The 13,946-nt window shown below is 31.6% G+C and overlaps 1 protein-coding gene across 2 annotated transcripts; it reads left to right on the top strand.

Annotated features, from left to right (window-relative positions):
- The first annotated feature begins 7,591 nt into the window (after positions 1 to 7,591).
- Positions 7,592 to 13,530, top strand: LOC105108775 (probable boron transporter 2). 2 transcript variants are annotated; one of them, XM_011003223.1, is made up of 12 exons: positions 7,592 to 8,849; positions 9,041 to 9,123; positions 9,215 to 9,407; positions 9,495 to 9,633; positions 9,873 to 10,038; positions 10,437 to 10,603; positions 10,724 to 10,897; positions 11,021 to 11,116; positions 11,548 to 11,685; positions 11,776 to 12,095; positions 12,386 to 12,656; positions 13,025 to 13,530. In XM_011003223.1, the coding sequence occupies exons 1-12, from the start codon at positions 8,746 to 8,748 to the stop codon at positions 13,334 to 13,336; spliced, it is 2,163 nt and encodes a 720-aa protein (XP_011001525.1). In that variant the 5' UTR covers positions 7,592 to 8,745; the 3' UTR covers positions 13,337 to 13,530. The 2 variants fall into 2 exon arrangements, with proteins under 2 accessions (XP_011001525.1, XP_011001527.1); XM_011003225.1 differs by lacking the exon at positions 9,041 to 9,123.
- Positions 13,531 to 13,946: the final 416 nt, after the last annotated feature.

Below are 13,946 nucleotides of genomic sequence, written 5' to 3'. Positions count from 1 at the left end.
ATTGATTGATGAATTTAAGAACTGAAATTGAAAGGATAAAGAGATGACCAAACTTAGAAAAGAGATGTCGGCGCAGTCCAAACCGGAGTACTATTATGTAATTGGGTTATATCTAGAGCTGTAGATCTCAGATTTAGTTTACTTTATATGGATGAAAATGTAAGATATAGGCCTATAACTTTCATATGGAGCCCAAGACTTAAAAATGTCATTTTCAACTCTAAATTGTAGTAACAACAAAGAAGTCCGAATTTGTCCTCCAGCCCAATCACTGTGCAGTGTTTGGCCCATATTTGAAGTTATATAAGTTCAAATGACCTCCATTTTTTACCCAAGAAAGATGAGACAATTTCTACAACTTCATGTTTTCAAGTGGTTCTAATTTTGACGTTATTAATGATGTTTTGGACAGACAAGAGAAGATAAAAATTGTCACCAAGTCAAGAGTTGGTCACCCAATCATCAATTAGTCATCAAATCAATAGTTCCTACTTTTGGCCTATAAAAGGAGGCATTTGCCATGCATTTAGGCATCTTGGTTTCCAAATCAAGATCATACTCTTGCTTTCTCTCTTTGTATTTTTTGTAATGTTTATGCTTTGCTTTCATTAATATCAAGTTTATGCCTTTCATTTTCTTCCATTTACTTAGTTAATTTTTAACTTATTTATGTTCTTATTTTGTTTATTTATTTATTTATCTTTCATTATGTCTAGCTAAGTTAGTTATGTCAAGGTGAAAAGGTTACACTAATGGTGTGAGAATAAGTATAATGTAAACTTAATATGGACTTTAATGTTTGATACTAACATGTTTTATATTTGTTATCTTGTTCACTCTTTAATACTTTGCTTGTTAAATGATTAATCTTGATTTATGTTGTATAACACTTGGTACAACAAATGCTTGACACTTTGATAGCTCATACTGTATAGTATAGCTTTGATAGCTCATACTGTATAGTATAGGCGACACCTGAGCTATGAAAGGAACTTGATTTGTTGTTAACATAAGTTATAATCATGAATGCCTGATAAAATTTACAAGTATTAACATTAATCGAATAAGATGACTAATGTAATCATATTAACAATTTATAATCTAATTGGAACCTCCTTTATGTGTGGTTTTCAATTGAATAATAAGAGTTTATACTATACTTGTTTGACATACTATTAGTGGAACCTCTAACCTTGACATTTGTTATTATCATTGTTTAATCTCAAAATTCTCATCATCTTCTTCTTCTTCTCCTTCTTTTTCTTTATTACTACTACTATTACAATTATTGTTGTTGTTGTTGTTGTTATTGTTGTATTATTGTCATTTATAATTTATACAATTAACCTCCCTATAGTTTGACCCCGGTCTTGCCGGATTATTTATTACTTCAACACTCTTGCACTTGGAAGAAAACATCAATTTTTTAGTCGTGTCACTTTCATAAAAGCTCAAATCTTGATGCTATTAGGCTTATAGAAATTGAATGAAAGTTAAAAGTTATTAGTGAGGATTTGATATAATTAGATGAAGATTTGATGGAGATAAATTATAAAATGGTTTAGTAAAAAAAATTTAAAAGATATTAGAATAGATTTATGCTCAAGAGAAAAATAATTATATATTTGATCATTGAATCAGGTTTAAACTTTTTTAAGTGATTTTAAAGATAATTTTCATATAGGTGATAATAGTTATAACACAACCATGTATCTTATTAGACCACTAGATCTCCTAAAATTAGGTTAGAAGTTGTTTTTTGATCTAATTTTGTTATTTTTTTTATAATTTTTTTAAAATTTATTATTTTATTTCAGATTCTATTTTAATTTCTTTTATATTTTCAAACTTTAAATTGCTTTCCAGTAAGTTTTGAGTTTTCTAATCCATATAAAAGTATTACAAATTTCACAAAAAAGCAACCATTATATATTTAATTTTTAGAAAATAAAATTATAAATTTAAAGTTTATACACACAACCCTCTTCACTAATTTAATTATCTATGTTTTATGTGTTGTTGTCCTTATCACATAACATCCGAACGCATCAAATTTATATCTAAAATTTCTTGTAATCAGTTAAGGAAAATTTGAATAGCTTAAAACATGCTGCTACAACTTTAAATTATAGATTTTAAGTTGCAAGTTCAGTTGCATCAAACTAAACTAACTACTTAAAACATAAATAATAATAGATTTGATCGTTGGATTAGACTTAAATTTTTTTTAACTGATTTTTAAAAGTAATTTTTTTATAGGTGATAATAGTTAATGCAACTATACATCTTATTGGCCCACTAGACCTCCTAACATTAGGTCAGAAGTTGTTGTTGGAGCTAATTTTTTTATTTTCTTCTATGATTTTTTTCATATTTTTTTTAGATTATGTTTTAATTTATTTTGTGCTTTCAAACTTTAAATTACTTCCAAGTAAGAGTTGTGTGTTTTGATCTATTTAAAGTTCCTGTAAACTCTACAAGAGAGCAATCATCATATATTTAATTTTCACAAAATAAAATTATAAATTTAGAATTCATATATCCAACCCTTTTGCCTTGTTAAATTGCATACGTTTTCTGAGTTGTTTTCCCCATAGCATAGCAATATCACAATGCATCAAATTTATATTTACAATTTCAGTAGTAGTAGTACTAATAATAATAATAATAATAATACTAGTAGTAGTAGTAGTATTAGTAATAATAATAATAATAAAGAAAGAGAAGAAGAAGATGATGATGAGAACTTGGAGATGGAATATTAATGTAAGGATTAAACAATAATAATAACAAATGTCAAGGTTAGAGGTTCCACTAATGGTATATCAAACAAGTATAGTATAAACTCTTATTATTGAATTGGAAACCACACACAAAGGAGGTTCCAATCAGATTATATATTGTTAACATGATTACATTAGTCATCTTATTCAATTAATGCTAATACTTGTAAATCTCGTCAAGCATTCATGATTATAACTTATGTTAACAACAAATCAAGTTCCTTTCATAGCTCAGGTGTCGGTTATACCATACATTATGGGCTATGAAAGTGCCAAGCATTTGTTGTACCAAGTGTTATACAACATAAATCAAGATTAGTCATTTAACAAGCAAAGTATTAAAGAGTGAACAAGATAGCAAATATAAAACATGTTAGTATCAAACATTAAGGTCCATATTAAGTTTACATTATACTTATTCTTACACCATTAGTGTAACCTTTTCACCTTGACATAATTAACTTAGCTAGACATAATGAAAGAAAGCAAAATAGATAAACAAAATAAGAACATAAAAGTTAACTAAGTAAAGGAAAGGAAATGAAAGGCATAAACTTAATATTAATGAAAACAAAGCATAAAAAATACAAAGAGAGAAAGGAAGAGCATGATCTTGATCTGAACACCAAGATGCCTAAATGCATGGCAAATGTCTCCTTTTATAGGCCAAAATTGGGAACTATTGATTTGATGACTAATTGATAAGTGGGTGGCCAACTTTTGACTTGGTGACAATCCTTATCTTCTCTTGTCTGCCCAAAACGTCATTGATAACGTCAAAATTGGAGCCAGTTGCAAACATGAAAGTTGTAGGCAATTGTCTCAGCTTTCTTGTGTAAAAACTTCAGCTCATTTGGACTTCTAGAACTCCAGATATGGCCAAAATACCGAACAGTGCTCGGGCTGGAAGACAGATTCGGGCTTCTTTGTTGTTGCTACAATTTGGACTTGATAATGGCCTTTTTAGATCTTGGGCTCCATATGAAAGTTGTAGGCCTATGTCTTACCTTTCCATCCATATAAATTGGACCTAAATCTGAGATATATAGCTCTAGATATGACCCAATTACCGAACAGTGTTCCGGTTTGGATTGCACCGACATCTCTTTTCTAAGTTTGGCCATCTCTTTATCCTTTCAATTTCAGTTCTTAAATTCATCAATCAATCCTTTTATTTATGTGATAGGCCTCAATTTAAAATGAACATTTACCTTAAATTAAAGGTATCTTATATTATTAGATATATTATTATAAAACATGCTTTAGTTAAGGAGTTATTGATACTTCAAGTACAAAATAATGATATAAAACCTTGATAAAAATGCACTTTTAAGTACTAATCATCTTTCCAAGCATTGATCAATTTATGAAAATTTAAGTTGCTGAAAACATGCTGCTCCTTACCATCACAACATCACAAGGAAATATTCAATTGAATTGCTTGCTGTTATCCTCAACAATGAAGTTTAATAAAATCTCCAGCAACAACATATATTCACAATTGCTGAATTCACAGTCCAATGGAACTTTCATTACATTCATGTTTGTGGGTTCCACGAAACTTGGAAACCTAACGATTGACCTAACTTCCCTCACTATACCATAGATCTTTTGTTTTATTTTTCTATTTTTTTTAATGGAATTTCATCAAGTGTCAATCTCTTACTATTTTATGCTGATTCTCCATGATATCAAATGCTTAAATCGAGGTTGTCTTGGCTTCAAGACGAGGAAGCTTTTGTCAATGGATGAGGGGACCTTAACCCACAAGGGTAAACAGTGACTTCAGGCCTTCTAGCTTTTATACAAACTATATAGTATGCGTTCATGCTAATAATATTTTTAAGCTGTAAAATCAGGAGAAATTATTTTAAGACCTTGTTTTAAAGTGTAATTGTGATTGTGTTTTAAAATATTTTTTACTTAAAAATATATTAAAATAAGATTTTTTATTTTCAAAAATTATTTTTTATATTAGTGCATTAAAATAATTTAAAAACACCCAAAAATATTAATTTGAAATGAAGAAAAAAATAAAATAAAATTTTATTTTTTTGCATTCTTTTAAAATACAAAAAAAAAATAGAACCTATACCATTAGAGGTTTCTTGTCATGGATGGATGGTGTTAGTACAATTTTATTGTTAATCAATTCACTGTTTTACTATGATAAACTAAATTTTTCTTAATTTAAGTTTTATATAAATGATAAAATTAATACTTGCATTAAATTTAAATCTACCATGTCATAAAAGAGAAAAGAGGCTTTGTTTGTACAACAAGTATATTTAATCTTCACTATTTTATTTATTATTTATTATCATATTTAATTTATTTACGATATTTATTTTATTTGAATGACACTTTCATATTAGATATTTTTATCATTGTAAAGAGAAATGAAATTTCTAAAAATTTAATTCATCTTTTATATATAAATTTTTATTTAATTATTTTTTACTTGGAATATAATTGGGCAAATTTTAATAGTAAGATCTAATTATTTCAAAATAAATTATAATTAAGTGTGTATTAAGGATTAAAAGAAAATGGTTTGTCCTTAATTTTTAACCAATATAAAACAGGATTAATCAATATTAACAAAATGAGAAGAACTCTACTATTCAGATATTCATTTGTCATCAATTATAATTATAAAGGAAACAAAAAGGGATCAAAGATTCAAAACACTAAGGATTGTAATGATAAAGTATTTTTTTTCTTGATCACTTAGAATTTTTTTTTAATGTGGTCATTTCACATTAAATTGATGTGAAAATAGACAAGATAGTTTATTTCGATTGATTTGATTGATTTGGTGTTGGGTTCAATAAAAATTTGAAATTTGTTTGGAGAAATAAAATACAATTTTATTAATCAAAAGTAATTAAATCTTTATGGATGGAATTTGAATTTGAAATTGAAAAAAATATTCAATCCCTTTTGTTTTCAAGTAAGGAATCGAAATGAAAATTTAGCTAACATGTATAATACACGTGTTAGCACGTGAAAATTATTGTCACAATGTAGTGGTGCATATAGCTTTCTTCAGGTTTTAATCTTTTTAAAATAAAACTATTTTATCCTAAATAAAATAATAATTCATCTTTATGTATTTGATTTTTTCATTAAAAAGAGACTGTTTGCTAAATGTATCACAATACAACAATGCTAGTTTTTATATATAATATTCACAAATCTTTCAATAATAAATATAGCTAAGATAATTGATAGCATGTATTTCTCAAGCCTCTTTATTCGGCCTCTACTTGGCTTCTACTTAGAAAAGAGAAACAATGTTCTACCACTTTATACACTAGGAAAAAAAAAAGATTTAAAAAGGAAAAATAAAACACAGAAACTCGTTGGTGTTTTGATGACAATTTATTATGCTTAGAATATCTATAGTTGGACCTATTGGCGGGATGTTTTTGGGTGCCTCACCCACTATCCATTTAACTTTCAATTTGTATCTTACACATGATGATCTTGATCATAATAAAAGCAATATAAATGTTTTTTATTTATTTAATAAATTAAAAATAAAGAAAAAAAAACCTTATCCATATTATATAACAAAGAATAAATAATATCATTATAAGAGCCTTGTTCATCCTATATATTTTTTTAATCTTTGTATAGTAAGTCACACCTATAATACGATCTTAAGTGAGGTAAATGATGATATTATTTGATATTGAATATTTTATCTTGTTTATATTTTTCATGAATGAAATATATAAATAAATTATTTTTATAATACTTTTAAATTGAAAAAAACACTAATAATTTTTTTATTAGTTTAATATGAAGATTTCAAATTCAAAGTAATAATCTTATTTATTTTAATTAATCTATATACTAAAATCTTATAATAACATGCCGATAAATCTATTTATAGATCAATCTCATAGTTTATTGTCAAGCATTTTAATTACTTTATTTATACATCATAATAATAAATAATAATAGTAAAAGTATAATAGAACGTAGTGAGGCCAAATAAAAAACGTGTTCTATGCATAACCATCATGATTCAGACCGTAGGTATAGGTGGCACAGGCTTATTAGGATTGCAGTAACCGTAGTGATTTCAAGTATTTTTATTTAGAAATAAATTAAATTAAATTTTTTTATTTTTTTAAAAAATATTTTTAATATTAATTCATTAAAATAATTTTAAATTAAAAAATTAAAATTTAAACAAATATTATTTACACCATATTCCTAAACAAAGCTTAAAACCCTGTTTACAAAGTAATTGCTTATTTGCATGATGCTGTGTTATCAATTTGGTTTTATGAACATGATGACTTGAGTAAAACGGAATATATATATATATATATATATATATATATACCAGGAAAGCTAGAATGAAGGAAGCGATTAAGGGTTTGTGCTTAAAAACAAAATTAATTTTTTTTTTATATTTTTTTATTGTTTTAATATGTTGATATTAAAAATAAAAAAAATATTTTTTAAAAATATTTTTAAATAAAAATCACTTCAAAAAAATAATCATTACCAAAATATCAAAAAAAATATTATATTTACTTAAGCAGAATGGAATTTTATTCCTTGTTCCAAGTGATCAATTCAATTCATTAATGATTGAAAACTAAAATATTGGCATTATTCAGGTCAATGGTTTAATTATTTTCATGTTTTATTGCAAATATTTTCTATCTAGTATTTTTTTTTTTTAAATTAGGCCAACAGTTGAAAGAGTATTATTTTCAGACATGCTCTCCCTCCTCCACAAGTCTCTCATTGTTTTATTGTGGAGTGCCAGAAAACAGGCTACTATATTTATGCTTGGTCACCACACACTACCTGTAACTCTTTCACGCAAAAATCTTTCCATAGCTTCACCTTCTCTGTTTACAGTATCTCGCTCAGCTCTCTCTCTCTCTCTCTCTCTTACTTTTGACCATTTACAGCCCTCGTTTTTCAGTTGCTGTTATCTCTGTCTCCAGTTTCTTCTTTTGCTCTCTCAGGTCATGTAACTGTACCCCAAAACTACAGTCTTGAAGGTGTTCTTATTGTTGCTTTAAAGGGTCTTTTCTTGAACAATGTGATGTTCTTTCCTCTGTTTCGTTAATGTCCATTTTCTTAAAACTATTCTAAATCAGTTTACGTAGGCCTTCAATCATGGATTCTCGTCACTACAATCTTCTTCTTGTGAAGTCCATTTTCTTGGATTTTTAAGGTTGTCTGCTTCTGCTAATGCCCATTTGCCTTGAACTTGTTTTAAAAAGTTGAAAGTGCAGTTTTTGATAATGGGTTTTCGTTAATTTGGTTGCTAATGTTCTCTAAGACCTTTACTACTATAGAGCTTGGCTAAAATTTACCTAGTTTTCAAAATTGTAACATGTAATTTTAATCTCTCAACTACATTTTGTTCTGTTAGCGTGCTTTCTGGTGGGACTTGGTTTATGAAAAGGAAGCTTTTCTTGATAATGAAGTAAAGAAAGCAGTGTTAACGGATCCAAATTTCATTGAAGTCAAACGTAAATAAGATCTGTGCATATGGAGAGAATCTGTTCTTTCCGTTAATTCAGACTCTTTTTATTTCACTGTGGGTTCTGTTCGCTAGCATCATTGATTTTTAACTAACAGGATATCATCTCTAAACTATTCTTTGGTTCTTGATATCAAATATAACGATATCATTCTTTATAATTCCTTGAAATGTAAGAATCTTTAACTGTATATGTTTTCTTACAGGATTAAATGTATCCAAAATGTTTATTTCAGGACTATATTCCTGCTTTTTTTTAATGTCTTTCTGCCCATAGGTTCTCATTGTTACCTTCTCCTATGCAAGTTTAGCTATCGTACTGGCCTCTCGAGTAGTAAATTCGGTCGGAGTCGTGTTTTTTTATTTTATCTTAGATTAGTTTGTTGAACAAAACTCAATCCGTCTTCACCGCTTCATATTCACCAAAACTCTTGAGTTGTCATGGAGGAGACGTTTGTTCCCATGCGTGGAATAAAAAATGATCTTAGAGGAAGGCTTTCGTGCTACAAGCAAGACTGGAATGGTGGTTTCCGTGCTGGCATCAGGTTTGTGACGCTTACTGCACGTATTAATCAAACAATTGAGATGCTATGGTTGTGATATTTACCAATTGTAGTGGTCACTATGGGAGTATTATGTCAATTTTTTAGCACAACTTTGGCCTTTTGTGCTATGCTCAATGTAACAGTTATAATCTTGAGTTTATATACATATATATTTATGTCCTTCTATTTAGGATCCTTGCTCCAACCACATATATATTCTTTGCTTCGGCAATTCCTGTGATATCCTTCGGGGAACAGCTAGAAAGAGATACAGGTTGGCTGGCTTTTATATGTTGCCACTGTCCTCTTCTATAGGTATTTCAATAGTTATCTACCAAGTCTCTATTTTTGGTTACATGTTACAGGTGGAACTTTGACTGCAGTGCAAGCTCTTGCATCTACAGCACTTTGTGGCATCATCCATTCAATAGTTGGAGGGCAGCCCCTGCTCATACTGGGGGTCGCTGAGCCAACAGTGTTGATGTATACATTTATGTTTGACTTTGCAAAGGACCGAAAGGAATTGGGGCCTAATCTTTTCTTAGCCTGGACAGGATGGTATATAAGCATAAAAATCTTTGTTAGCAGATATGCCTGGTGTGGTTTCTGGTGATATTCAAGGATTTCCATCGCTCTGTGTTCTAGGGTTTGTGTGTGGACAGCCTTGTTGCTGTTCCTGCTGGCAGTATTGGGTGCATGCTCCATAATCAACAGGTTTACACGTGTTACTGGTGAATTATTTGGTCTTCTCATTGCAATGCTCTTTATGCAGCAGGCCATAAAGGTGAGCACTCTTAAAGAACTCGCATCATTTTATCAGAGATCCATTTAATTTCTGAGTTAAATGTTTCCAAATGATTGTGCATGGAATTTTTTCCAAGTAAAATTGGTTTCTTGAGAATTCTCCTAGTAGAAAATTCAAAACGCTGTGTTCTTTCTCCAAAGCACCATGAAAAGAATGTTGTAAAGTCTGCATACACTCAATTCTCAATCATAGCTTCAATTTTGGATTTGATACCAAAGGGACTTGTTGAGGAGTTTCGCATACCCCAGAGGGAAAATATTAATCAGACTGCGCTTCAACCTTCTTGGCGATTTGGCAATGGAATGTTTGCATTGGTTCTCTCCTTCGGCCTTCTTCTGACTGCACTAAGGAGCCGCAAGGCTAGATCCTGGCGCTATGGTACAGGTATTGGATATTATTGAATTTAAATTCCTAAATAGAGGAAACTAAACTTCTTTTGCATTTGTAGGTTCAAGTTTTACAACAGTCATGATCGATTAAGAACGTGTAGCTTTATGACCATTTTACCTGTTCTTTCCAGTAAGCTGGAGTGTTAGTGATGACTAACCCTTAAGGGCCATAAGCCCTGCCCCTCTTTCTCAACTCATGCCTCTTGAAAATAGTTCAATAGGGGAGGGATTCGTGTCTATCTGCTCGTGTCTGGTTTTTTTCCTTTGTAGAGTTTTGAGTTCAACATGTCTATGAAGAAAAAGTTTCCACTTACTGCATATAGTATCAATTGTCACTACATGTATCTCATAAACTTTTACTCACAGATCTTCTTCATTTATTTTTGTTCAAAGGTTGGCTACGAGGATTCATTGCAGATTATGGAGTTCCACTTATGGTGCTTGTCTGGACAGCCATATCATACATACCAGTTAATGATGTCCCAAGAGGGATCCCAAGGCGGCTTTTCAGTCCAAATCCATGGTCTGTTGGTGCACACTCAAATTGGACAGTCATCAAGGTGAATCCTAGAGCAAAACTTCCTTCAATATTAGATTTGCTTTAACTTGATACAGAGCTTAAGCTGTTCATCAAATCCTCCTAGTCCTGGTATGGATTTATACTTTGTTTATTTGTGCAGGAAATGGTGAATGTGCCTCCTTTATATATAGTTGGAGCATTTATTCCTGCAACCATGATTGCTGTGCTTTACTACTTTGATCATAGTGTTGCATCACAACTTGCACAGCAAAAGGAGTTCAATTTGAAGAAACCATCTTCCTATCACTACGATCTTCTTCTTTTGGGATTTTTGGTAGTGTGTTATTCAGAGACCATTTTTTCTCATCATGATTCTACTAAGATGGTTCAATCGCAGCAAGCAGGATGAAATGTAGGCACTTCGTTTTTACATCTCTTCTGAATTTGATGTGAACAGGTTATATTGTGTGGTCTTATTGGTATTCCTCCTTCAAATGGTGTCATTCCTCAGTCTCCAATGCATACGAAAAGCTTAGCTACCCTGAAATATCAGGTAATAGCCGTTCAAGTTCTAAATTACTTGATACGTATCTGGTTTGTAGAATAGAAGAGTAATTTAAGTTCTTTACTCCAAATTTCTCTGAATCTAATTTTTAATGTTCCAAAATACCAAAGCTGAAGAAACATATCAAACCTGTTCCTTTGCATTCATGGATACAAATAGGATGAGCATCCGACCATTTTTCTATATGGCCTGAATCATTACAGAGGGGCTTAAGCAGTTGATATTTCTAGTGGAGAAAGTTTATGCAAAACCCTCATGTGCTTTTGGCTACCCTGGTTGTTTACAGACTCCCTTTTGTTCAACACTTGATGGGCATTTAAATGCTTCTTTTTTCTTCATTTGCTCTGATAACTGTCTGTATCTATGTAATTGTACCAGTCAATGATTCTCATCATCTTTGTTTCTTTGCTTTCACACAGCTTTTGCGAAATAAACTTGTCTCAACAGCCAGAAAAAGTATGGGTAAAAATTCAAACCTGTGTCAATTATACCGAAGCTTGCAAGAAGCATACAATGAAATGCAGACTCCATTAGCCTATCAACAGCCTACTGCCCTGGTAGATTAGCCTACTAATGATTTTTTATTTACAAGATGTTTGTTTTGTTTTCATTTCTCTATATTTTCCTCTCACCTTTACTTGAAACAGGGACTGAAAGAGCTGAAAGAATCCACAATCCAGCTGGCCTCAAGTACTGGCTCCATTGATGCACCCGTTGATGAAACTGCTTTTGATGTGCATAAAGATATAGATGACCTTTTACCAGTTGAGGTCAAAGAACAACGTCTCAGCAATCTGCTTCAGGCATTGATGGTTGGTGGTTGTGTTGCTGCCATGCCTGTTCTGAAAAAGATCCCATCCTCAGTTCTTTGGGGTTACTTTGCTTTTATGGCCATCGAAAGCTTGCCAGGAAATCAATTTTGGGAGAGGATATTGTTGCTTTTTACTGCTCCAAGCAGAAGATACAAGTGAGTGTATGCTCATACAGTCACGTCACATCCTGTTAGCTAGGAACTCTTCTATGCTTTGTTAATTATCCTTATCTCCATCCTCTATTCTTTATTTGTTTTGTCATTATGTTTGCCTACAAACTTCAAGCATATATTGTTTTTCTACTAAAATATACTGGAAGAAAATAATTGTACAACTAATAAAACCATATTTAACGTGAAACCGTATAATGATGATGATGATGATTTGTATGTCACTGTAATCCTCAGATGAATCCGACATCTAATTCAGGTCTCCTGTGTTCCAGAGTGTTGGAGGAGTATCATGCTACCTTCATTGAGACGGTTCCCTTCAAAACAATTGCCACCTTCACTTTGTTCCAGACAGTTTACCTGCTTGTATGCTTTGGCTTAACATGGATTCCAATTGCTGGTGTCCTTTTTCCACTGTTGATCATGCTTCTTGTTCCAGTGCGGCAGTATGTGCTCCCTAAGTTTTTCAGAGGAGCCCATCGTCAAGACTTGGATGCTGCAGAATATGAGGAAGCTCCTGCTGTATCTTACAACATGACGTTTGAAGTAAGTTCATCTCATTCCTTCTTTGTTGCAGTTTTCAGCTAGGCATGCATAGAGATAAAGGTTTAGAAAAATCTGGTTTCCTAATGGTCTTTGATGAGAAATTGTTTTTGATCTGCGCTATGCCTAATCCATTTGGATTTTGCAATATGCTAGCAATTCGATGGGTCTAAATTCTCACCAACTTTATCAAACACATATAATACTTTGCATTCAAGTACCTGTCTTCCAGGGATCCACTCTTCTTGAGTTCTTGATGTTTGACTAAATTGATAGGAGTAACTTGAAGTTCGAAAAGTCAGACAAACTTGAAGTTCGAATAGTCCTGAAGTTTTTTATTTCGAATGTATGATGCTTTATGTATCTGACAGGATCAGGATCCGCAAGCAAGAAGTACTAATATTGATGGTGTGGAAATTCTTGATGAAATGATCACACGAAGCCGTGGCGAGATCCGGCATCCACAAAGCCCTAAAATAACAAGTTCTACTCCAGGTTCAGTGGACGATATAAAAATTTCATATACTCCATGTCTTTCACAAAGGGCATACAGTCCACGCGTTGGTGAATTGAGGGTGGATCAGAGCCCAAGATTTTCTGGAAAGGGAGTTGAATTAAAGCAAAATCCTAGTCCTGGGCCTTCTAACCTTGGTCAAAGTAGTCACGCTTCATCATCATGCTAAATTCATAATTCTGGTTAGGTTAGTTGTCAGTATGCTCGAGAGGTCCAATGTTAAATTATGTAACTAAGTGTCTCTTGTAGGAGTGTGTTTTCCTTTGTGATGTCTGTTGGTATTCATTGTTCTCCATCTTCCAGTAGGCTGGGCAGAAGACACGTATATGATAATGAAAATGTCATTTGCGCTGATGTTTCTTTGCTGCAATCTCCTCTTCCTCCCTTTCTTTTTACTGCTCTACTGTTTGTTTACTCTTATTGTTTGGCTAGGAAAGTATTTACAGGATTGAGAAGCAGAAAATGAAGGAAATTATTGGAAGAACCTCACTATGTTTCTATAATTTTTGGGTAAATGCCTGGACTATGATGTAAAAAAAAAGAACAGGAAAGATCATTGCCTGTTGCAGAGGGCTCTTGCAAGGGAGAAATCAGTGACAATTCTTCTCTTCAATATTTTTTCATGAAGTGGCTCTACGAACTTAAACTTCAAACTTTATGATCAAAAGCACAGGACTTGAGAGAAAGCACTGGACTTGAGAGAAAGCACTTGAGCAATGCATGTGAATGCAAGCTTGGAGACAATTTCTGCACCAAAAAACAAAAACGTTGCCCTTCTA

The sequence above is a fragment of the Populus euphratica genome, unplaced genomic scaffold, assembly GCF_000495115.2.
Source record: "Populus euphratica unplaced genomic scaffold, PopEup_1.0 scaffold198.1, whole genome shotgun sequence".
NCBI classification, from domain to species: Eukaryota; Viridiplantae; Streptophyta; class Magnoliopsida; order Malpighiales; family Salicaceae; genus Populus; species Populus euphratica.
Note: the sequence above shows the minus strand (reverse complement) of the source record. Positions and strands in the feature narration are given on the sequence as shown.